General features: G+C 44.1%; 1 protein-coding gene across 1 annotated transcript in view; it reads left to right on the top strand.

The window, feature by feature from the left end:
* LOC126184445 (circadian locomoter output cycles protein kaput) overlaps window positions 1–26,419 on the top strand; it is an 837,361-nt gene that overhangs the window by 518,363 nt on the left and 292,579 nt on the right. Inside the window, exon 3 of the mRNA XM_049926836.1 lies at window positions 14,476–14,570. Within this exon, the coding sequence (XP_049782793.1) occupies window positions 14,476–14,570 (95 nt within the window). The remainder of the gene's footprint in view (window positions 1–14,475; window positions 14,571–26,419) is intronic.

Raw genomic sequence — 26,419 nt, 5'->3', positions numbered from 1 at the left:
TGTTGTCAATTTCTGCAGTAAGTGATTAAAAGTGTTTAACTATAGACACATTAGTGTTACTTTATTAGTCACATTTATAATTATTTATTTACTGACTTGTTTCGAAGCATTCTTGAGAAGCGAATGTAGCATGTAAAAATCATGTAACTAAGAGGGCCCGCTGAAAATTAATGCGTCCGAATTTTTTATGTGAAAATACTTAAGGGTTTTAAAATTAAACAAGCTTTACTCACATTCTACATCTCTATTCTTCGTGTCTGCATATTTATTTCTCATCACTTAGAACTACTTAAACCTACCTAACCTAAGGACATCACACACATCCAGGCCCGAGGCAGGATTCGAACCTGCGACCCTAGCGGTCACGCGGTTCCAGACTGTAGCGCCTAGAACCGCACGGCCTCACCGGCCGGTCGCACTCCTCATCCTTCCATTAACCCTCATCACTAGATTTACATCCCACTGCACCCCTTTGCTTATATCCACACAATATGACCCTACATAACCTCTAACCTTCCCTTTCCTAACTACGAATTCCCAGTGCAGGTCTTTCAGCTGTCAGTGAATGTATAGCGCTGTATATCATTTTATTTTTTTATTATTACTTTTTAAAAGTAACAAAAAAAGTATAAAAAGCTAACACCTATTATTTTTCATACATCATCAATGAAAATCATCTTTTTAAATAATTCTAAAAACTAATGTAAATGTTTCACCTTTTTTTTACTTATGTACCTTTCAAATCATTAAGCTGAAGAGCCGAAGCTTTCACCACTGACTGCCCATCCCTGTGGTCAGACTGGGCAACGGGGATGAACGAAAGTAAAATGAAAAGAAGAAGGCGCTCTGTAATTCCTTCGCACTTAAATTATAATACTGTGTCGTGATGCTGGTAAATTTTGTGCCAACAAATGTACATTAATGTTTCTGCTACCTATAGTGACTGCGCCAAGAGTATTAATGTATTTAGTCCATAGCATAGCCGCTACTCGAAATAAGTACTCCTTCTTCAACTTATTTATCAGTGTTGCCTTTCGGTCTCTGGGAGTTCATCTTCAGGCTCTATACGCAGTCCTCTTCAAACAATTTCAGTTTTGGTCGGCCTAAATAATAAAATGCTGTTAATATTAAGTTCTTAGTGGGTAGTAGCGATTTTGGATAACATTACTTAGCCTGGCAGCGCCAAAGCAGCTCATAACTTCTAATTGTCTGATCTTGACAGTTTCATATTACGTAGGCAATCATTACGAATTTTTATTTAATTCAGTGTGAAGATTTTTTTCTAAAGCTCGAACTGTATCGAAAGTGGTAATTATGTATCTGGCAACTGGCAGAATGAATTAAAACGTATTTATGAGATTTGGTACGCTCAAAAATCATGAGGTCGGTTAACTGAGCAGACTCAGTTTAAATGTACAGGAAATTGTAACCACCGTTCATAATAATCTTACCCTGTCTAAGCTACCTTGTGAATTTATATTAGTTTGTGTATTCTAGTAGATACAAAACGAAATTATTACCACATTTTTTGGCGACTGTGGCCCTTCACAGTCTATCTACGTAGCAATTTTTTTTCTGACAAACAAGAAGCTTAGAGTTAACATCTCGTCGACAGTGAGCTCATCAGAGACGGAATAGCGTTGGGAATAAGTCGACTATCGTCTTATCGAGGGGACCATCCCAGCATGCTTCCCAAGTAATTTAGGGAAATTACAGTTAATTCAAATATGGATGGCCAGAACGGAATTTTAACCTTCAGGATGTATATTCAAGGATGTGAATTCAAGAATTCCAAAAGGGGCCTGATTAAAGAAGTGTATATTTAGTCCTTAATAAAATCTATTATATTAAAATATCAAACTCTTACTTCATGGAATCATTACCAAACAAGTAGAAGATACATATATGCTTAAATGCATTAGCAGTAATCGACAAAGATGTTTTTTATTCAGAAACATATACCGGGTGATCAAAAAGTCAGTATAAACTGGAAAACTTAATAAACCACGGAATAATGTAGATAGAGAGGTAAAAATTGACACACATGCTTGGAATGACATGGGGTTTTATTAGAACAAAAAAACAAAGTATTGCTAGACGCGTGAAAGATCTCTTGCGCGCGTCATTTGGTGATGATCGTGTGCTCAGCCGCCACTTTCGTCATGCTTGGCCTCCCAGGTCCCCAGACCTCAGTCCGTGCGATTATTGGCTTTGGGCTTACCTGAAGTCGCAAGTGTATCGTGATCGACCGACATCTCTAGGGATGCTGAAAGACAACATCCGACGCCAATGCCTCACCATAACTCCGGACATGCTTTACAGTGGTGTTCACAACATTACTCCTTGACTACAGCTATTGTTGACGAATGATGGTGGACATATTGAGCATTGCCTGTAAAGAACATCATCTTTGCTTTGTCTTACTTTGTATTGCTAATTATTGCTATTCTGATCAGATAAAGCGCCATCTGTCGGACATTTTTTGAACTTTTGTATTTTTTTGGTTCTAATAAAACCCCATGTCATTCCAAGCATGTGTATCAATTTGTACCTCTCTATCTACATTATTCCGTGATTTATTCAGTTTTCAAATTTATACTGACTTTTTGATCACCCGGTATTTTAATAACTTCTCATCAACCATAAAATGTATGGCTGCTCATAAAGTACATTTTGAAACAAGACTGAAGGATTTGTTGGTGACCATCTCATTCAGGCTCACCAATGAATTTTTTACCTGAATTAATTTGTGACTTTATTGTTAATAATACTAAGAGGCTTCTATGTAAATTTGACTTCTTCATTTCTCAAGTGGGTATATATATGACAAGTACAATTACGTAGTGTAACTGTTTTATTCGGATAATTCATGGTTACAATAACCTGCGTATTATCGTATGCACTTCAGGGCTAAACATGTACGCCTTAATGTCAATTATTGTATTGACTCGTAAATGGTAATATGTTGTATATTTTGCCTTGACCTGTCTCTACAGTTCCTCCCCCCACATCATCTCCCTGCCCCCTCCCCCCCCCCCCCCCCCCACACGTACACAAAACACGCGTACATAATTTCCTCAATTTCCAAATTAACCATTCCTTGATACTTCAAAATGTGTCCATCAAACTATCCCTTCTCTTAATCAAGTTGTGCCATAAAGGTCTTTCCACTTTAATTCAATTCAGAATCTCTTCAGCTGTTATGCCATCTACCCACCTGTCTTAAGCGTTCTTCTGTAGCACCACACTTCAGAAGTTTCGGGTGAAACAATAGGGATCAGATCTGCATTGAGAAACACGTCAAAATTCACCAATTTGCACACAAACTGAGAACTGAAACCAACAGAACCTGAGCAGACGAACAGACAAGGAACTTCAGCGAGAAGATACAGAGTTTCTGAGGGAGGGAGGAAGCAAACTAAAAAAAAAAAAGTAGCGGCGCTCCGAACTCATTTGCCTGAACTATTATCTAGTCACATTAAGCGTTATTCCGAACTAGCCGCTCATTTAGCCATATTATCACAACATTGCTCCGTTGCGTAATCATTAACGACGTCGTACTAAGGCCGGCACGGCGTAAAGGTTAATTTCAATTAACTCGCGCAGTAATGAAATAAGAGAAGATCGGAATATTTCATCCAGTATTCGTTGTGCGTAGGAATGCCAGCAGTGAGATCAATTATAAGCGAGCGGAGCGTTGCGCAGGGCGTAATTGCCTGGGCCGGGCTGGGTGCTCGGGGTGACCCGGGAACAGCTGAACAGCTGCTCGCCAAGGCCTGGAGACACCGCGCCACTCATTTATCTTCTGCCGCCATCAATACCAAAATATATACCGTTCGCCGAATAACATTCGGCCGGCAATACGTGATACCTCTCTCCGTTGCCGTAATTACGGCACGAGCCGAGCGGTGAATAATTTCCGACCTAAACCGCCTAATAAGCATTCCGGTCGCCAAGCATCTCACGGACAATCCTCTCCGTTTAGTTTCACTGTATGTGACCAGAATTAGTTATACCATTTTGTATAGTTCATCTGTCTTGCTATGTTACTGTGACTGGTGTAGAGACGGACGCAGGAATAAAATAGATAAAAGAAATAAAAAATAATAATAGTGCTCTTTCTGAGAAGGCAGATAATTAAATATTTGAAACTGTCAACATACTGATGTTATTAAAATACTCAATACGTACAGTGCACTACGTCTCACAATTCACTAAAAACTGTCGGTAGTTATTTAAACAAAGAAACTCAAGGAGTAGATAACGACAAATGTTCGGGATTACAAATGGATAGAGTTGCGTTCTACCAAAAAAATTGTTCGATAGTTTTCGTATACTACGTAAACGACGCAGTAAATGGTAGGTTTACCGGCAGTTCAAAATGGTTCAAATGGCTCTGAGCACTATGGGACTCAACTGCTGTGGTCATCAGTCCCCTAGAACTTAGAACTACTGAAACCTAACTAACCTAAGGACATCACACACACCCATGCCCGAGGCAGTATTCGAACCAGCGACCGTAGCAGCAGCGCGGCTCCGGACTGGAGTGCGTAGAAGCGCACGGCCACCGCGGCCGGCTTTACTGGCAGTATTGGTAGCATTAGTAGAGAAAGAAACATGAATGTGTAAGAGAGAAACTGGGACTCGAAGATTTTTCTCTGTTTGTTGTTTGTTTAGTTGGTTGTTTTGCATGGAATTAGAACCGCACACAACTCGTTATTGAATATTTTATATCATAGAATATAAATTGCGTTTGATAAGTAATAAAAATAAGTTGATCGCGTAACTTCTGCGCTTGTATGCAACCAAAGCAATAACTTTTTATGCAAGTACAATTTGTATGCGCGCCGGCCTTAGCGGCCCAGCGGTTCTAGGCGCTACAGTCTGGAACCGCGCGACCGCTACGGTCGCAGGTTCGAATCCTGCCTCGGACATGGATGTGTGTGATGTCCTTAGGTTTAAGTAGTTCTAAGTTCTAGGGGACTGATGGCCTCAGCAGTTAAGTCCCATAGTGCTCAGAGCCATTTGAACCAGCCAATTTGCATGCATAAACCTACATATATATAATTATTGTTGTTAATTTGCACTCAATAATACATTCTTCATCATGATAAAAGGCAAGAGTTTCCTGTTATTATTGATAAATGCGACAAATATTTATGAATAAGAGGCACATGTTTTATGAACGTCGGCGAAGTACTGCAGCGATGTTTGATTTATTTTTGGTTTTGAAAAAAAAAAAGGTTCAAATAGCTCTAAGCACTTTGGGAGTTAACATCTGAGGTCATCAGTCCCCTAGGCTTAGAACTACTTACACCTAACTAACCTTAGGACATCACACACATCCATGCCCGAGGCAGGATTCGAACTTGTGACCGTAGCAGCAGCGCGGTTCCGGACTGAAGCGCCTAGAACCGCTCGGCCACAGCCGCCGGCTTTGGTTTTGAGGTTGTTTTCCTTTTTGTTGAGGAAATAGCGTTTTATAACGCTGTATGATAAATCAATATGGTTTTCCTCATTGTTACAACAACATCCCACCGTTTCACGTAAAAAATCAACAATTTTCGAATAAAACCTGAATTAAACACAAACAAGCTGAATTTTGCTATACATATTGTTTATTTTTCATTCATTTCCTACACGGTTTACCACTTACAGTTTGTAGGGGAATCTATTAAGACACTGATCGCATACGTAAGGAAAGCGTTCGTTATGAGGTAACGCCCAATACGTACGCGACACACTTAACTTACAGGTAATGCGGGTACGACTTTAATTGGCCAAGGTACTAGGAAAACTGCCGGCCGGAGTGGCCGAGCGGTTAAAGGCGCTACAGTCTGGAACCGCACGACCGCTACGGTCGCAGGTTCGAATCCTGCCTCGGGCATGGATGTGTGTGATGTCCTTAGGTTAGTTAGGTTTAAGTAGTTCTAAGTTCTAGGGCACTTATGACCACAGCAGTTGAGTCCCATAGTGCTCAGAGCCATTTGAACCATTTTTTTTACTAGGAAAACTACCGTATTCTCAGCTTACTTATAGTAATCTATGGCAGCCTACAGTAGTTTTATAACCCTACACATGGATCATAGCCGTAAGTGGAAAACCAACGATCTTGACTTCATGAAGCACCTCAGCTCAATTACATTCGTAGTACAAATGATTATACCCATAACGATTTTTGGGGGTATGAGGTGGAGGGTGAACAGAGTTTTCGCTGTTTTTATGCGGTCCGACACGACTTTCTCTCTTGTGCCATCCTGTTCACTTACACCAGCGTCGTGTATTATTTGGATTGTTTCTGACTCCAAAGCTACCTGCAAACCAACGAGAAGATCACATAATGCCGGATATCTGACGTACAGTCCAACCGTTTCATTTTGTTCTGAGACGCTCTTCTCGAGAATTTTATAGCTAAATGTATGAACGGTTCACTAGGTCTCAGAATAATCTTCAGGAACTTTCACAAAAGCAGGCTCGACAATAAACTGTCTCCTGATCCGTGCTTTCTCTGTTACCCCCCAAAATGACAGGCTCCTCAATTCTTTTTTATTTACGCGACACATTCTACGATTAGTTTGGCCGACTGCAGAAAACTCCCTGTACAGACAGAGAGCTTGGCAAACGTACGAGGGGGTGCTGAAAAGTAATGCTTCCGAATTTTTTACATGAAAAGTCTTAAAGTTTTTTAAATTAAACAAATGCTATTAACATTCTACATGTTTATTCTTCATGTCTACAAATTTGCCTCTTTCTACTGCTAGGGGCCTCCGAAGCGTAGTGTGTAAGAGGCGGTGAGTAACGGAATATGTCGGTGCGTGAGAAACAGCTTGCTGTAATCGAGTTTGTAATTCGAAGACTTCGTACGCAGGTGGAACACCCTCTTCTTCACCATGACAGTGCCAGACCACACACGAGCGCTGCGACATTTGCAACAGTCTGACACCTTGGGTCAACTGTCATTGATCATCCTCCATACAGCCTCGACTTGGCCCCATCCGATTTCCATCTGTTTCCAAAACTTAAATAACACCCTCGAGTACTTCACGTTGATAGAGATGCAGCAGTGCAAACAGAGGTGAGGTTCCGGCTCCGTCAAAAATATCAAACATTCTGCGATAACGGTATCAACAAACTGGCCTCTCGTTAGGAAACATGTGCTCGTCGCCAGAGTGACTACGTTGAGAAATAAATGTGTATACATGAAGAATATAGATGTAGAATGTTAACAGAGTTTGTTTTATTTCAAAATATTTACGAGTTTTTGTATTAAAAGTCGGAGGCATTACTTCTCAGCAAGCCGCCTGATAAACCACTTCTGTTGGAGACATTCGTGTTCAGGCATGCATGTGAGTTGAAGAGGGGTGTATAGCTTACAACGTCCGGTTAAACTCTTACGCCAAGTGGCGTTTGTGAGGCCAGCACGCTCGACAGTGTCCCCTTGATTGGCTGTCAACCCGAGTCTCTCGCTGCCAACGGTGTTCTTAAACACACTTGGAAGCGCACGTACGTAACAAATCTCTCGGCGGATCAATATTCCATTAGGGAAGCCAGCAAACTCTGAAAGCTCAATCATGAAGATTAATCTACAGTGACCGACCCTTCCCTACCGCCGCTCTGTCACTCGCCCCGCGTATATTTTTAGGAAACTAACGTATGCGGCAGAGGTGGGCTGTTTTTATGAGTACGCGGCGGGCTTCCCCACCCCGTGAACTCTGTTTTTAAATAATGCGCCGGAGATCAGATAATGAGTGAATCAATGACGCAGTCGGCGAGCAGAAACAATGACGCAGCCGTTCTCATTAAGGGCGCTGCAAACGCGTAAGGGGAGGGGCCAGATGCTTCCGATAGCGGCCGACAACCGCCGACGCTTCCCGAACGGCTCCGCGCCACTCCGCTCAATTCACACGCCGACCACCTTTGTACAAATATAAAAAAAAGGTTGCGCTGCCAGTTTCAGCGCTGAGCGTATCATTAAATGAATGCTTCGTTGCAGTAGTGCCCCATTACTGATATTAAAACCCCTTACTGCTTCCAGAAACGTACGTTCTAGTATAGTAGGAAAAATTTTCCGAGCGACAAACGGTAGGTTTTTTTCATCACAGGCAGTTCAACCAATGCACTATACACACTTCAGGAAAATGATCGCTGCATCGCATGTTTTGTTGTGTGTAAGTAATATTATCTGTACAAAACTGTAGTTTAACTGCAGGTGGACATTGTGTCCTACATGCTGGTTTAATGCACGCCACATTTTCAGTTGGAGCATACCGTCGTAATGGAACATCAGCACGTATTTCTTAAGTCGTATGTGGAACGTTTGCCAAGAGCATACCTGTAGGTGGGGCATGCTGGACTCTGAGGATATTACCTGCAATGACACTATCTCGCATACTTTTAATCCCCAAACGAGTGAGACTACAAAGTTTCCGACGATCCAGATTCCGTAGTTCTATTCTAATCATATGCCAAAATACATACAAGCTAAAACTGCTTCGAGGAAGAAAACGAAACAGCGTGTTTTCGAAGCATATCAATTTCTTTTTCACAGTCGGTTTTAACAGAAAATCTGTTCATCGTCGCTTAAAAAATATGTACCTTATATCTGCCAGACTCTTCATTGGACTATCGTGTAAAAATCTGAAGTAAATCAGGAAAGAACTTTCGAGATTTCTTTTAACAACGTTTCACCTTTGTACGTTAATATATATTTATAGGCTATGTGTAGTAAAAAAAGACATATAGCTTACGTCTGCTCAAACGTTTGGTAGAGCATCGTGTAAATATTTGATATAATTCAGTCAAGGCTTTGTCGAGATTTTTTGCTACAAAGGAACATTGCATCGCTCTGTCTGACAACACTGCAATATCGTATTTATCCGCCGATACCAGACAGTGACTTTCAATTAAAATGTCTCCCCTGTACGGGAATTACATAATGTGTGTACGAGTACAGGTTGTGACGCAGGAACGACCACATATGGAAGTAAAAGGAATGACCTTGATAAGAACTGGAGAATATATAAAATTTTATCCAACATCAGAGAGCGTAAGAGAATGAACCAAGTCACACCGGATTATATGACGATTTACTATCTAACAGGGCATGGTACTTATGGAAATCATGGACACAAAATTCAGCAAAGGCAGCCCCCTTGCATATCATGTAATATGAGAATGCTGTTAACATGGAGAAAGATAAGTTTAGCTTCCGCGGATGAGTCATATACGATATGATGAGAGAGACCGATCACTGTAAACCTTTAACTACAACTGCAAATAAAATTCATAGTAATCTCCACATAAATTTACAGACTGATTCAGCTGCCCCTACCGATGTCTTTTTATGCAGCTCACAATGTCATATCTGATCTCCAAAAACCGTGCCCTAGATTTTCATTTTCTCTCGCTCGCTACACACAAACTATTAGTCCCCCAGAAAAAAGAACAGGACCTTTTTTTGTAGTAAATGTAATGTAGAAATGTTAACTACATATCGAAATAACCAGCAACCAGTTGCATACAATAAATCATATTTCCCTAAACGGTTTCAGATACTTAGCGACCTACTACAGCCGGTTATAACTAGCATTATTTGCGAGAAGGGCACTGAGGACGCTAAGTCCCAGAAACCGGTCAAGAAAATAAAATTTCCTTTGCGCAACTTATTGCTGATTGTTTTGATGTATACAACTACTGCTGCTGAAGATTAAATTTGCTGTTCACTTTTTTCTGTAAGACTAATAAAATGGCTCTGAGCACTATGGGACTCAACATCAGTGGTCATCAGTCCCCTAGAACTTAGAACTACTTAAACCTAACTAACCTAAGGACATCACACACATCCATGCCCGAGGCAGGATTCGAACCTGCAACCGCAGCAGTCGCGCGGTTCCGGACTGAGCGCCGAGAACCGCGAGACCACCGCGGCCGGCGGTAACACTAATACAGTAGTTTGCGCGTAGCGAGAGAGAGAATATGAAAATCTCGCGCGTGATTTTAGAAGGCAGATGTAACATTGCAGGTTGCATAAAACGTCATCGATAGGGGCAGCTGACTCTCCTTGTATGCTCGCATGTCGTAGTAAACTCTAAGAGGAGTATAGTGGTTCTGTGTATACGTGTGTGAGTGATATTAGCTAATGTCCATATTCTCAGTGAGGCATGAGTCAAAAAATGGCTATGAGCACTATGCGACTTAACTTCTGAGGTCATCAGTCGCCTAGAACTTAGAACTAATTAAACCTAACTAACCTAAGGACATCACACACATCCATGCCCGAGGCAGGATTCGAACCTGCGACCGTAGCGGTCTCTCGGTTCCAGACTGAAGCGCCTAGAACCGCACGGCCACTGCGGCCGGCTAGGCATGAGAGACTTCCAGCTACGTAATATACAGGGTGTTACAAAAATGTACGGCCAAACTTTCAGGAAACATTCCTCACACACAAATAAAGAAAAGATGTTATGTGGACATGAGTCCGGAAACACTTAATTTCCATGTTAGAGCTCATTTTAGTTTCGTCAGTATGTACGGTACTTCCTCGATTCACCGCCAGTTGGCCCAATTGAAGGAAGGTAATGTTGACTTCGGTGCTTGTGTTGACATGCGACTCATTGTTCTACAGTACTAGCATAAAGCACATCAGTACGTAGCATCAACAGGTTAGTGTTCATCACGAACGTGGTTTTGCAGTCAGTGCAATGTTTACAAATGCGGAGTTGGCAGATGCCCATTTGATGTATGGATTAGCACGGGGCAATAACCGTGGCACGGTACGTTTGTATCGAGACAGACTTCCAGAACGAAGGTGTCCCGACAGGAAGACGTTCGAAGCAATTGATCGTCGTCTTAGGGAGCACGGAACATTGCGGCCTATGACTCGCGACAGGGGAAGACCTAGAACGACGAGGACACCTGCAATGGAAGAGGCAATTCTTCGTGCAGTTGACGATAACCCTGATGTCAGCGTCAGAGAAGTTGCTGTTGTACAAGGTAACGTTGCCCACGTCACTGTATGGAAAGTGCTACGGGAGAACCAGTTGTTTCCGTACCATGTACAGCGTGTGCAGGCACTATCAGCAGCTGATTGGCCTCCACGGGTACACTTCTGCGAATGGTTCATCCAACAATGTGTCAATCCGCATTTCAGTGCAAATGTTCTCTTTGCGGATGAGGCTTCATTCCAGCTTGATCAAATTGTAAATTTTCACAATCAACATGTGTGGGCTGACGAGAATCCGCACGCAATTGTGCAATCACGTCATCAACACATATTTTCTGTGAACGTTTGGGCAGGCATTGTTGGTGATGTCTTCATTGGGCCCTATGTTCTTCCACCTACGCTCAATGGTGCACGTTATCATGATTTCATACGGGATACTCTACCTGTGCTGCTAGAACATGTGCCTTTCCAAGTACGACACAACATGTGGTTCATGCGCGATGGAGCTCCTGCACATTTCAGTCGAAGTGTTCGTACGCTTCTCAACAACAGATTCGGTGACTGATGGATTGGTAGAGCCGGACCAATTCCATGGCCTCCACGCGCTCCTGACCTCAACCCTCTTGACTTTCATTTATGGGGGCATTTGAAAGCTCTTGTCTACGCAATCCCGGTACCAAATGTAGAGACTCTTCGTGCTCGTATTGTGGACGGCTGTGATACAATACGGCATTCTCCAGGGCTGCATCAGGGATTCCTCGCGACGGAGGGTGGATGCATGTATCCTCGCTAACGGAGGACATTTTGAACATTTCCTGTAACAAAGTGTTTGAAGTCACGCTGGTACGTTCTGTTGCTGTGTGTTTCCATTCCATTCCATGATTAATGTGACTTGAAGAGAAGTAATAAAATGAGCTCTAACATGGGAAGTAAGCGTTTCCGGACACATGTCCACATAACATATTTTCTTTCTTTGTGTGTGAGGAATGTTTCCTGAAAGTTTGGCCGTTCCTTTTTGTAACACCCTGTAGAAAAGTAAAGCAACTCCGTGAACAGGCCCAGACGACACCGCCATGCTGACCGGCTGCCGTCTCACCCTTCAGCCAACTGGCGTCGTGCGGGTTATGTACGGGCACAGGTCAGCACTCCGCTCTCCCGGTCGTTGTCGGCTTTCCAGACGTTGAAGCCGCTACTTCTCACTCAAGTATCTCTTCAATGTGCCTCACAAGACCGAGTGCATCCCCGTTCAAATCCTCCTACCACGAAAAATTCACTGCGAGTACCAGGAGCTTGTCGATACCAGAATGAGAGGAAATAAAAAAAAAAAGATCGAAGAATAACGTATGGGACTGTGTGGAAAATCCGATACGAGCTACGCGACTGAACGGACGATGAATACTAAAGAGCCATGTGGAGTAGTGCTATTTCGCGGATTTAGTCACGATTGAGCTAAAGTAAAAAAGTGTTGCACCCACAACTATAAAAGTTTGCACCTCTCTAGGCCGGGACGTGGTGACTGGCCGTATCACAGTCGCCAACAAAACGCACGCAGTGGTTAATTCACACGCTGCCCCTGTTGTCACAAGGGCCAAATGCGCGGGTAAAAGCCCGTTTATGGCGCGTTAGTGAGACATGTTAATTGGTGCGATGACTCAGCACCATCAGCAGCCACGACTGACGGGCAGCGCCGTGTTTGCCGCCGGTAACCTGCTTCCGATAGAATAATTACGCCGCCCCGCCAAGAACTGCCCCGAACAAATTTACACACGCAATCGTGTGGTTCCATCCCCGTAGACGCCGAGGGGTGTACCGGGAGGGAATATTGTGTCAAGGCGAGAACTGCCCAAGTATAAACTGCGAAGTAACGAGAATAAGAGAACAAACAGAGGAAACTTCATCCCTTTTCGCTTACTCTGAGTCACATTTTTCACGGCCTTTTTCTCCTGAATCGCTCCCCGGGAATCCAAAGTGATTCCGTCAACAACCTACCCTTTGTTTCGTAACTCCCCCCCCCCCCCCCCCCGATATTCCACCATTATTCTAATGAGATTACGCAGTGGTTCAATTAACACTTCAACATTACTCCGTATCGGATATGACATACACGGTGGTACGATGGTCGTCGACCCAGGGGCAACCAGTTCGAATCTGGGTAATCGAAGAAATTTACATCACGGAGTTTGGTGCCTAGTTTACGGAATGGTTATAATTAAACTTTCGCTATTTGAGCGAGTGTAAACAGAAAGCCCTTTACCGTACAGATTCCTAGCTTTACAGGAATGACATGCAGAATGCGTGCTGCAGAATTGGCATTGTTAGTAGTTTTAGTGTCAAGACTTATCGTTAGGCGACGGTACTGGTACGGCGACATAAGGTGGAAACACAAGCAGCAGTGGACATTACAGTTGCAGACAGTTAAGATGGGTCTGGACAAGGTGATGGTTCAAATGGCTCTGAACACTATGGGATTTAACACCTGATGTCATCAGTCCCCTAGAACTTAGAACTGCTTAAACCTAACTAACCTATGGACATCACACACGTCCATGCCCGAGGTAGAATTCGAACCACCGACCGTAGCGGTCGCCCGGTTCCAGACTGAAGCGCCTAGAACCGCTGAGCTTTACTTTGCACAGCTGTTTTATCAAAGCAACAGCAATAGTGCTGGTGCTGTTCGCCAGTATCGTCGCATTAAAGGAATGCGGAGAGGTCCTCTTTCCGCACCGGTGTTGATGAACATGATTCGGAAGTTCGAATTAACTGGTGATTTGGGAATTGCTCCTGGGAGTGGCCGACCGTCAGTTGGCTCACAGTTGAAGAAGTTACTGTTGCCGTGGCTGAGAATGCTGGACGCTATGTGGGATCTTCAAGCAGTCCACTTTCTGTGTAACGACAAGCTGATCATTCCATGGTTCACCGTTGTTTCGGGCAGTAGTAGAGCCATCTCTAGTGCGGTTCCATGCCGTGGTGGATGCAGGTGGCCGTCAGACTGAGCAACGATTGCAAACTGGAATGTAAATACGGTACACAGTTAATAAATGTTACCCTCTCATTAAGAAATTAAAATGCGTTTCTTTCAATGCTTTATTCGTTATCTCACTTCCGCCTGTCCTTACAAATGTTTCCGCGAAGTTTCGGTCTTCTAAGGTCACTCGTTTTTCATGGAGACCCTCTCAAATAGCGAAAGTTTAATAATAACCACCCTACACCCTCATGACACCGCAAGGTAGAGAACGACACGGCGGTCGGTGGACATCCCTTGGGCCTTCACGGAATCCTAACGGCAGTGACCCGTGCAGTTATAACATGTGACTGTTTATGATAGTCCATCAGATGTTGACGTTAAATTTGGCATCAAGTTCGCTTATAGTGATAGAGTTTCCCACCACTGTGGCACTTTCCTCTACCTGTAACCTTTAACACCTCAGATACCATTTCTTTGTTCATTAAACTTTTCATTAGCTGGAATTTTTTCAGCATTTCTATGTGCAACTTGGAAGTGAGCTGATAAGGCGTATTTTTGTATGTTGCAGTTGTAATGCACAAGGACAAAGAAGACTCTCAGTATCGCAACAGGGACCTGACCGCCTACGACCACTCGCCTTTGGACGGCGACATGTTTCTTCAGGTAAGTCTGTTCAACACTAGTCTACATTCTGGGACGGATCGTAGTTTCTTAATTTCTCCTCCCTCAAAATCCTCGACCGCTCCAACTGTAGCTCCCTGTCACTCGCAATTTTAACGTAACACAGTTCTCTATAATTTAATAATTGTAATAAAATACAGGGCTATTACAAATGATTGAAGCGATTTCATAAATTCACTGTAGCTCCATTCATTCACATATGGTCACGACACACTACAGATACGTAGAAAAACTCATAAAGTTTTGTTCGGCTGAAGCCGCACTTCAGGTTTCTGCCGCCAGAGCGCTCGAGAGCGCAGTGAGACAAAATGGCGACAGGAGCCGAGAAAGCGTATGTCGTGCTTGAAATGCACTCACATCAGTCAGTGATAACAGTGCAACGACACTTCAGGACGAAGTTCAACAAAGATCCACCAACTGCTAACTCCATTCGGCGATGGTATGCGCAGTTTAAAGCTTCTGGATGCCTCTGTAAGGGGAAATCAACGGGTCGGCCTGCAGTGAGCGAAGAAACGGTTGAACACGTGCGGGCAAGTTTCACGCGTAGCCCGCGGAAGTCGATGAATAAAGCAAGCAGGGAGCTAAACGTACCACAGCCGACGGTTTGGAAAATCTTACGGAAAAGGCTAAAGCAGAAGCCTTACCGTTTACAATTGCTACAAGCCCTGACACCCGATGACAAAGTCAAACGCTTTAAATTTTCGGCGCGGTTGCAACAGCTCATGGAAGAGGATGCGTTCAGTGCGAAACTTGTTTTCAGTGATGAAGCAACATATTTTTCTTAATGGTGAAGTGAACAGATACAATGTGCGAATCTGGGCGGTAGAGAATCCTCACGCATTCGTGCAGCAAATTCGCAATTCATCAAAAGTTAACGTGTTTTGTGCAACCTCACGGTTTAAAGTTTACGGCCCCTTTTTCTTCTGCGAAAAAAACGTTATAGGACACGTGTATCTGGACATGCTGGAAAATTGGCTCATGCCACAACTGGAGACCGACAGCGCCGACTTCATCTTTCAACAGGATGGTGTTCCACCGCACTTCCATCATGATGTTCGGCATTTCTTAAACAGGAGATTGGAAAACCGATGGATCGGTCGTGGTGGAGATCATGATCAGCAATTCATGTCATGGCCTCCACGCTCTCCCGACTTAACCCCATGCGATTTCTGTCTGTGGGGTATGTGAAAGATTCAGTGTTTAAACCTCCTCTACCAAGAAACGTGCCAGAACTGCGAGCTTGCATCAACGATGCTTTCGAACTCATTGGTGGAGACATGCTGCGCCGAGTGTGGGGGGAACTTGATTATCGGCTTGATGTCTGCCGAATCACTAAAGGGGCACATATCGAACAGTTGTGAATGCCTAAAAAACTTTTTGAGTTTTTGTATGTGTTCGCAAAGCATTGTGAAAAATCTCAAATAATAAAGTTATTGTAGAGCTGTGAAATCGCTTCAATCATTTGTAATAACCCTGTATAATTTTTTTTAAACATTGCGATAATTTTTGTATCAATCCTTAGCCTATCGTCTCAGCGCAGCTTACAAGAATAATAATTAACACGGCCTAAAATCGAAGTGTACATTGCACCATTATCAGTATTTTACTCAGCACGACGATGTGAACACAGACCTGCAGATATGGCTATGCGAGCCTGTAAATGAGTGGTGTTTCTTTCAGTCGTTTCCAGCTATGGTGAGGAGAGTCAGTGTTTCTCTTATTACTTCCTTAGAGGAGGGACTTCCCTTTCTGTCACGCCTAACTCAACCACCTGTAGTCTGTCGGTTCTACCTGCAGACTCAAGTACTGCATCGGCTCTGTTGTTAGCAGCTGGAAGATCAGTCTGTGAATGGCACTTTTACATACCGTCCGAAGCCCGTCGGCGCAAGCACATCCACGTAGGCTAGCTCTCAAGCGAGGATCTGAAAAGTGTCCTGTGTTAGACACCGCTAGTAATTTTCTAGACTTCCTTGCTGTTTACAGTTTTTATGTTGGTATATTTTCCGCTAATTATCTAACAAACTTGGAAACTGTTATATAAAAAATGTAAACATTTGTAAGAAAATGTTCTAGGGGTTCGGGGGAGGGGGGGGGGTGCTTTCAGTACCCCATTCCCCTCCCCCTTAGATCCGTACATTGCAGACGTTAAAAATAAAACCTGTGATTTATGTGACAAATTGTTTTCCAAGAACTGAGTTTCTCTTATAAGTTTCTAATTCATCCCGATACGAATAATTTTCCCCGCAAATGGGATAGACGTTAGGGAGCACACTCTGTAAGCAGCCCGGATCTTCGCAAATCTTTTTCATTCTACAAGTTGACGAAATATATTTAAAAGATAATGATTCATATAATGCATATACTAGATTTGTAGCTCATTGCTGATAAAATGGAATCTATAGCTATGTCGATGTAGCACGTTAAATTTTATCATAAATTAGCTGCGGTAAGCCCATAAAAAAACTATGCGTCTTTTCAAACGAAGACAAGAACAGGAATACGCAAAGGTTAACGTCTCATCGATGACGTGGTCGTAAGGCACGGAGAAAATGTTCAGTTTCTTGTCTCCGACTGTTAAAATCGAAAAATCTTTATAGCCGTATTACTCTTTTCTTGAAGAGAATAAGGCGAATAGTTATCGACCTGTCAGTGAAGAATTGCAATTTGTAGGTAAAAAATGCTCTTCTTTTTCGACGTCGGCATCGTTTTGGTGAACATACTTTATATAACATCTCTGAAGAGTCATAGTGGAACCACTGCAAAATACAGGGTGAGTCACCTAACATTACCGCTGGATATATTTCGTAAACCACATCAAATACTGACGAATCGATTCCACAGACCGAACGTGAGGAGAGAGGCTAGTGTAATTGGTTAATACAAAACATTAAAAAATGCACAGAAGTATGTTTTTTAACACAAACCTAAGTTTTTTTAAATGGAACCCCGTTAGCTTTGTTAGCACATCTGAACATATAAACAAATACGTAATCAGTACCGTTTGTTGCACTGTAAAATGTTAATTACATCTGGAGATATTGTAACCTAAAGTTGACGCTTGAGTACCACTCCTCCGCTGTTCGATCGTGCGTATCGGAGAGCACCGAATCACGTAGGGATCCAAAGGGAACGGTGATGGACCTTAGGTACAGGAGAGACTGGAACAGCATATTACGTCCACATGCTAACACCTTTTTATTGGTCTTTTTCACTGACGCACATGTACATTACCATGAGGGGTGAGGTACTCGTACACACGTGGTTTCCGTTTTCAATTGCGGAGTGGAATAGAGTGTGTCCCGACATGTCAGGCCAATAGATGTTCAATGTGGTGGCCATCATTTGCTGCACACAATTGCAATCTCTGGCGTAATGAATGTCGTACATCTGGTGTAATGTCGCTGCAGGCTGCCACAATACGTTGTTTCATATCCTCTGGGGTTGTAGGCACATCACGGTACACATTCTCCTTTAACGTACCCCACAGAAAGAAGTCCAGAGGTGTAAGATCAGGAGAACGGGCTGGCCAATTTATGCGTCCTCCACGTGTCCTATGAAACGCCCGTCGAACATCCTGTCGAGGGTCAGCCTAGTGTTAATTGCGGAATGTGCAGGTGCACCATCATGCTAATACCACATACGTCGACGCGTTTTCAGTGGGACACACTCTATTCCACTTCGTAATTGAAAACGGAAACCACGTGTGTACGTTTACCTCACCCCTCATGGTAATGTACATGTGCGTCAGTGAAAAAGACCAATAAAAAGGTGTTAGCATGTGGACGTAATGTGCTGTTCCAGTCCCTTCTGTACCTAAGGTCCATCACCGTTCCCTTTGGATCCCTACGTAATTCGGTGCTCTCCGATACACACGATCGAACAGCGGAAGAGTGGTACTCAAGCGTCAACTTTAGGTTACAATATCTCCGGATGTAATTAACATTTTACAATGCAACAAACGGCACTGATTACGTATTTGTTTATATGTTCAGATGTGCTAACAAAACTAACGGGGTTCCATTTAAAAAAACGTAGGTGTGTGTTAAAAAACATACTTCCGTGCATTTTTTATGGTTTGTATTAACCAGTTACACTAGCCCCTCTCCTCACGTTCGGTCTGTGGAATCGATTCGTCAGTATTTGATGTGGTTTACGAAATATATCCAGCGGTAACGTTAGGTGACTCACCCTGTATACTCTTACGACTCCCACCAACTCTACACCAGACTGAAAACGTTTTCTACTCACATATCCGTTTGGATATGGGAAGAATTGGAGGCCAGAGAGGTTTCCAAATGTTTTAACGATTCACACTTGTAATTCAGTAGTGTTCCTTCCGCCAAGGCGACTACACGAACCAGACACGTTTATGTGATCACCACCTAGGTTCGACGTCAGCGTGCAGTAACCTCTCACTGACGGCAGGTGGCAGCACTAGCAATATATGGCATATAAAGCGTGTCGTGGTGTTCGTGACTGGACGTACCCGCACCACGAAAATCCCTATCCCTTCACCCCTCCAGACAGGCCAAAACCACTCCTTCCTCGTCAGCCCTACGGCCCAGTCAGGCATAATTCGGCCTTACGTGCTCTGGTCTCGAGGAAGGATTTGAATCTCAACAATAAACACCCCGTCCTCACGCCCTCCGACAGGGAATACAGTTTTGTGGTCTCATCCGGGTTCGAGTCGGCTGGGGCGTCCCTCTCGCGTCGGTGCGAAACTCCTCCGCCCGACCCACCGAAATCTCCTGATTCCGACCTTCTAACCGAGGGTGTGTGTGCATTCCTCCGTCAGTCACCTCTCCTGAACCTCCTGAACCCAGACGAACTACGTCTATCAAGACCATCGTATGCGTAAGCTTCCCCGACTCTCATATCAGTCAGGACTAGCAGGCAAAGCACAAGAAGTGCTAATACTGCACCCACACGTGCCTGAGGATGGCATGTCACGTTAGCGAGCGAGCGAGCACGTCATGTTAGCGAGCGAGCGGTTAACATTCAGTCTTTGTCGTAGTGCGGAAAGGAAGCGATTTATCAGACGTCCATAAGGGCATGATCATTGGCTTTCGGGTCAAGCGTGGAAGGAAATACGAAAGGGCTAAGTTTGTAAATAGTTTGCGTGCCGCCGTGGTTAAAGCATACTTCGAATGTCAAAATGGCGCCGAGGCAAATATGGCACATCACGGGCCATACATTACAGGGTTGAACGACGGTTGCTGAGATGTGTACTGGCGAACAGACGTGCAACTGTTGAGCAATTGACAACAGCTTTTGTCAATGTAAACAATGCTTGTACTAATGGAGTTATGAATTCGCTTTTTATCAAAACAAAACAACATTGTTAAAGCGACTGGTAGCAGGAATTCATTTTCTTATGAGAGATAATATCGCATTCATGCTGTAACAGGCTTTCTCACAGCTGTACTGTATAATGAATAAGGTAAAGTCCATGTATACGTTTCACACGCGAACGGGTTTGCGTTGGCACACAGACGCACTATGGAAGATTAAAACGGGAAGGGATAAAAGAAGATAAAAAAGACATAATCCGAACACGCGCAACAGGGGCACTTGCTGAAAGATGCACGGTATGATACGCAGACGTGGAGAAGTGGCGGCGAGGCTGTTAAGTAAGTGTGCGGCCGGTGGGGCGGCTCAGCGTCGATTGTGATGTCTGCGCCGGGTATCGACAGGCCGCGTTCCCTGATTGAATCGGAAGCGGCGCGGATGCTGATTAATGACCCGCACTCGCGACGGCCTCTCGGCGGCGCTGAACAACTTGTTGTCGACCTGCCGTGATTTATCGGGTCGGAACGCTCAGCAAATGCCCCTCTCATCTGCCAGGAACAGACGCGTCACGGTGTGGCCACAAAAATCTGCTAATTTCTTCTCAGATCGCATACTTCCCAGTGGACAACTAGGTCGACGCTCCATTTCTATGTACGAGGATGGGTCAATACATAAAGTTCGGTCCATACAGAACGTCAACGGAATGGGAGAAACGACAGGTGAAAGTGAGGCTATCAGATATCACCCGCAGTACAAAAAGTCGGGATATAGCACAGAATTAAGGAACTAGCAATGAAAAAGTTTATTAACAGCCAAAGCAAAATTCTTAACCTATATCCTTGACAATTTATGTGGTAAAACTGAAGCACGTACACTGAAGAAACAAAGAAACTGGTGTTGTTGTTGTTGTGGTCCTCAGTCCTGAGATTGGTTTGATGCAGCTCTCCATGCTACTCTATCCTGTGCAAGCTTCTTCATCTCCCAGTACCTACTGCAACCTACATCCTTCTGAATCTGCTTAGTGTATTGATCTCTTGGTCTCCCTCTACGATTTTTACCCTCCACGCTGCCCTCCAATGCTAAAGTTGTGATCCCTCGATGCCTCAGAACATGTCCTACCAACCGATCCCTTCTTCTAGTCAAGTTGTGCCACAAACTTCTCTTCTCCCCAATCCTATTCAATACCTCCTCATTAGTTACGTGATCTACCCACCTTATCTTCAGCACTCTTCTGTAGCACCACATTTCGAAAGCTTCTATTCTCTTCTTGTCCAAACTAGTTATCGTCCATGTCTCACTTCCATACATGGCTACACTCCGTACAAATACTTTCAGAAACAACTTCCTGACACCTAAATCTATATTCGATGTTAACGAATTTCTCTTCTTGAGAAACGCTTTCCTTGCCATTGCCAGTCTACATTTTATATCCTCTCTACTTCGACCATCATCGGTTATTTTACTCCCTAAATAGCAAAACTCCTTTACTACTTTAAGTGTCTCATTTCCTAATCTAATTCCCTCAGCATCACCCGACTTCATTTGACTACATTCCATTATCCTCGTTTTGCTTTTGTTGATGTTCATCTTATATCCTCCTTTCAAGACACTGTCCATTCTGTTCAACTGCTCTTCCAAGTCCTTTGCTGTCTCTGACAGAATTACAATGTCATCGGCGAACCTCAAAGTTTTTACTTCTTCTCCATGAATTTTAATACCTACTCCGAATTTTTCTTTTGTTTCCTTTACTGCTTGCTCAATATACAGATTGAATAACATCGGGGAGAGGCTACAACCCTGTCTCACTCCTTTCCCTACCACTGCTTCCCTTTCATGCCCCTCGACTCTTATAACTGCCATCTGGTTTCTGTACAAATTGTAAATAGTCTGTCGCTCCCTGTATTTTACCCCTGCCACCTTCAGAATTTGAAAGAGAGTATTCCAGTCAACATTGTCAAAAGCTTTCTCTAAGTCTACAAATGCTAGAAACGTAGGTTTGCCTTTTCTTAATCTTTCTTCCAAGATAAGTCGTAAGGTCAGTATTGCCTCACGTGTTCCAACATTTCTACGGAATCCAAACTGATCTTCCCCGAGGTCGGCTTCTACTAGTTTTTCCATTCGTCTGTAAAGAATTCGCGTTAGTATTTTGCAGCTGTGACTTATTAAACTGATAGTTCGGTAACTTTCACATCTGTCAACACCTGCTTTCTTTGGGATTGACCTGCATAATATCGCGTAGGGCCCCCGCGCGTACGCAGAAGTGCCGCAACACGACACGGCATGGACTTAACTAATGTCTGAAGTAGTGCTGGAGGGAATTGACACCATGAATCCTGCAAGGCTATCCATAAATCCGTAGAATACGAGAGGGTGGAGATTTCTTCTGAACAGCACGTTGCGAGGCATCCCAGATATACTCAATAATATGCATGTTTGGGGAATTTTGTAGCCAGCGGAAGTGTTTAAACTCAGAAGAGTGTTCCTGGAGCCACTCTGTAGCAATTCGGGACGTCTGGTGTGTCGCATTTTCTGCTTGAATTGTCCAAGTCTGTCGGTATGCACAATGGACGTGAATGGATGTAGGTGATCAGACAGGATGCTTACGTACGTGTCACTTGTCAGAGTCGTATCTAAACGTACCAGGGGTCCCATATCACTCCAACTACCCACGCCCCACACCATTGCAGAGCCTTCACCAACTAGAACAACCCCTGCTGACATGCAGGATCCATGGGTTCATGACGTTGTCTCCATACGCGTACAGGTCCATCCACTCGCTACAATGTAAAACGAGACTCGTCCGAGAAGGCAACATGTGTCCAGTCATCAACAGTCCAATGTCGGAGTTGACGGGTCCAGGCGAGAAGTAAAGCTTTGTGTCATGCAATCATCAAGGATACATGAGTGGGCCATCGGCTCCTAAAGTCCTTATCGATGATGTTTCGTTGAATGGTTCGCACGCTGACACTTGTTGACGGCCCAACATCGAAATCTGCTGCAATTTGCGGACCAGCCGTCGTTGGTCCAGTTCTTGCAGGATCTTTTTCCGGCTGCAGCGATGTCGGAGATTTGATGCTTTAACGTATTCCTGATATTCACGGTACACTCATGAAATGGTCGTACGGGAAAATCCCCACTTCATTGCTACCTCGGAGATGCCGTCACCCGTAGCTAGTGCGCAGACTATAACACCACGTTCAAACTCACTTAAATTTTGATAAACTGCCATTGTAGCAGCAGCAACCTGTCGAACAACTCCGCCAGACACTTTTTGTCATATATAGGCGTTGTCGACAGCAGAGCCGTATTGTGTCTGTTTACATATCGCTCAGTTTGAATACGCATGCCTATACCAGTTTTTTTTTTGGCGCTTCAGCATATATCAGTTGCTACGGAAAATCCGACCAATGATAGTAAAAGTAAATATAGAGGGTGGGACGCGTTAATTGCAGCGAAGCCTGAGCACGAACTCTCTGTATGCATCCGACAGTTCACGCAATGCAGTGTTTGACGAAAGTTATTGTGGAGCCGATTAGTGCAGCACTTCGTGTGATACAGCAACGTGCCTGCAAAACATGGTTTGATTGCTTACGACCGTGGACGAGCACTTGGACTGCTCGAAGCCGGTCAAAGTGTCTCTACTACGAGGTGCATTCAAATTCTAAGGCCTCTGATTTTTTTCTAATTAACTACTCACCCGAAATCGATGAACCTGGCGTTACTTCTCGACGTAATCGCCCTGCAGACGTACACATTTTTCACAACGCTGACGCCATGATTCCATGGCAGCGGCGAAGGCTTCTTTAGGAGTCTGTTTTGACCACTGGAAAATCGCTGAGGCAATTGCAGCACGGCTGGTGAATGTGCGGCCACGGAGAGTGACTTTCATTGTTGGAAAAAGCCAAAAGTCACTAGGAGCCAGGTCAGGTGAGTAGGGAGCATGAGGAATCACTTCAAAGTTGTTATCACGAAGAAACTGTTGCGTAACGTTAGCTCGATGTGCGGGTGCGTTGTCTTGGTGAAACAGCACACGCGCAGCCCTTCTCGGACGTTTTTGTTGCAGTGCAGGAAGGAATTTGTTCTTCAAAACATTTTCGTAGGATGCACCTCTTACCGTAGTGCCCTTTGGAACGCAATGGGTAAGGATTACGCCCTCGCTGTCCCAGAACGTGGACACCATCATTTTTTCAGCACTGGCGGTTACCCGAATTTTTTTTGGTGGCGGTAAATCTGTGTGCTTCCATTGAGCTGACTGGCGCTTTGTTTCCGGATTGAAAAATGGCATCCACGTCTCATCCATTGTCACAACCGGCGAAAAGAAAGTCCCATTCATGCTGTCGTTGCGCATCAACATTGCTCGGCAACATGCCACATGGGCAGCCGTGTGGTCGTCCATCAGCATTCGTGGCACCCACCTGGATGACACTTTTCGCATTTTCAGGTCGTCATCCAGGATTGTGTGCACAGAACCCACAGAAATGCCAACTCTGGAGGCGATCTGTTCAACAGTCATTCGGCGATCCCCCAAAACAATTCGCTCCACTTTCTCGATCGTGTCGTCAGACCGGCTTGTGCGAGCCCGAGGTTGTTTCGGTTTGTTGTCACACGATGTTCTGCCTTCATTAAACTGTCGCACCCATGAACGCACTTTCGACACATCCATAACTCCATCACCACATGTCTCCTTCAACTGTCGAGGAATTTCAATTGGTTTCACACCACGCAAATTCAAAAAACGAATGATTGCACGCTGTTCAAGTAAGGAAAACGTCGCCATTTTAAGTATTTAAAACAGTTCTCATTCTCGCCGCTGGCGGTAAAATTCCATCTGCCGTACGGTGCTGCCATCTCTGGGACGTATTGACAATGAACGCAGCCTCATTTTAAAACAATGCGCATGTTTCTATCTCTTTCCAGTCCGGAGAAAAAAAATCGGAGGCCTTAGAACTTGAAAGCACCTCGTATGGCCAAGGTAAATGATATTAAAAAAGGCTGCCGAAGGTGTAAATGCTACGCGAAAATGGCCGGTGCTCATAGGCGGACCCCACGCCGCAAGAGGATCGAGACATAGCCCTCGTGGCGAAAAGGAACAGATTTCTCATTCCTAGGCAGGTCGGTGCAGACCTTGGAACCGCTACCGGTACACGTGTTTAAGCCAGAACCACTTCGCAGCGATTAAATTAGGCTGGTTTGTATGCTCAGATGCCTGTTAGTTGGATCCTGCTTCAATCGCGCCATCGTCAAGAAAGAGTTCCCTGGTATAGGGAGCACAATGGTTGCGGTCAGCAACAGTGGTCCACAGTGATGTTCTCCGCCAATCCGGCTACATTGTGGCAAGTGATTCTGGCCTCTAGTTAGTGGGTAAAGGGGGAGTAGCACGTTACACACTACAGAATATTCATGAACGTCATCGATATTGCATGGGCAAACATATGCACAATGGCCGACCACCACTGCATATCTTTGCACGAGGTACTGTTATAGCACCGCGGCGTTGCCGGGAGATAATTCTGGATCATGTCCATCTGTTCAGGGATGTGGTAGGTCCCAACTTTCTAGTTATGGACGACAACGCCCGCCCACACAGGACCGCCGAAGTGTCGGACACACTGGAATGTGGAGATATTGAACGTATGGAATGACCTGCGTACTCCCCAGGCCTAAATCCTATAGAGAATACCTGGGATGCTCTTGGCAGACGTGTTTTTCAACGAACATCCACCCTCGAACCGTGCAAGAACTGAAACCTGCCTTGAGAGAAGAGAGAGGCAATATCCCCCAAACACTCACCAACAGCTTGGTAGGCCACATGAACAACAGATGCAAAGTGTGCATACGTATCCAAGGAGGGCATATTTCTTACTGAGAGTCCGATAACGACCTTTATGTTGAGAGCCAGACATGTGTCAAACATGAAAGTTATTTTTGTCTTTTACCCTGCTTTCCCATGTGATGAAATCCGCACCATTGTTCGTTATAAATATACCACGCCACCTCTATTACGTATGTAAAAATGTTCAAATGTGTGTGAAATCTTATGGGACTTAACTGCTAAGGTCATCAGTCCCTAAGCTTACACACTATTTAACCTAAATTATCCTAATGACAAACACACACACCCATTCCCGTCACTGTTAAAAAAGGTTATTTAATGAAAATTGTTTCATCAAATTATTTTCCTATCTATGCATAGATTTTTTATTTTGCCAGGTGTTGCAAAACCTTAATAACTTTTTACTTACAGATATCTGGCTTCTTTTTTAGAAGAACGCTCATAGGAAAAATATGTAAGTGCTCATGACACGATTGTAGTGAGTCATGAATTCGAAAAGAACATCAAAATAAAGATTAAGAATAAATCAAAGCACTTCCGATGTCAGCAGATGATGCCACCGTTCCCCCACCTCCGTCAATGTCAAAACTTTCTTCTCGAGAAACCTTGACGTTTCCGTTCTGTTGAAGACTTGGGTGAATGTCGCCACTGAAAATGGATTCTGGAATGTTCTGATGCTCCAATATGCAACTAACTTACAGAATTGGTA

Source organism: Schistocerca cancellata, chromosome 4 (genome assembly GCF_023864275.1).
Source record: "Schistocerca cancellata isolate TAMUIC-IGC-003103 chromosome 4, iqSchCanc2.1, whole genome shotgun sequence".
Taxonomy (NCBI): Eukaryota; Metazoa; Arthropoda; class Insecta; order Orthoptera; family Acrididae; genus Schistocerca; species Schistocerca cancellata.
This window is presented reverse-complemented; position numbering and strand designations above follow the sequence as displayed.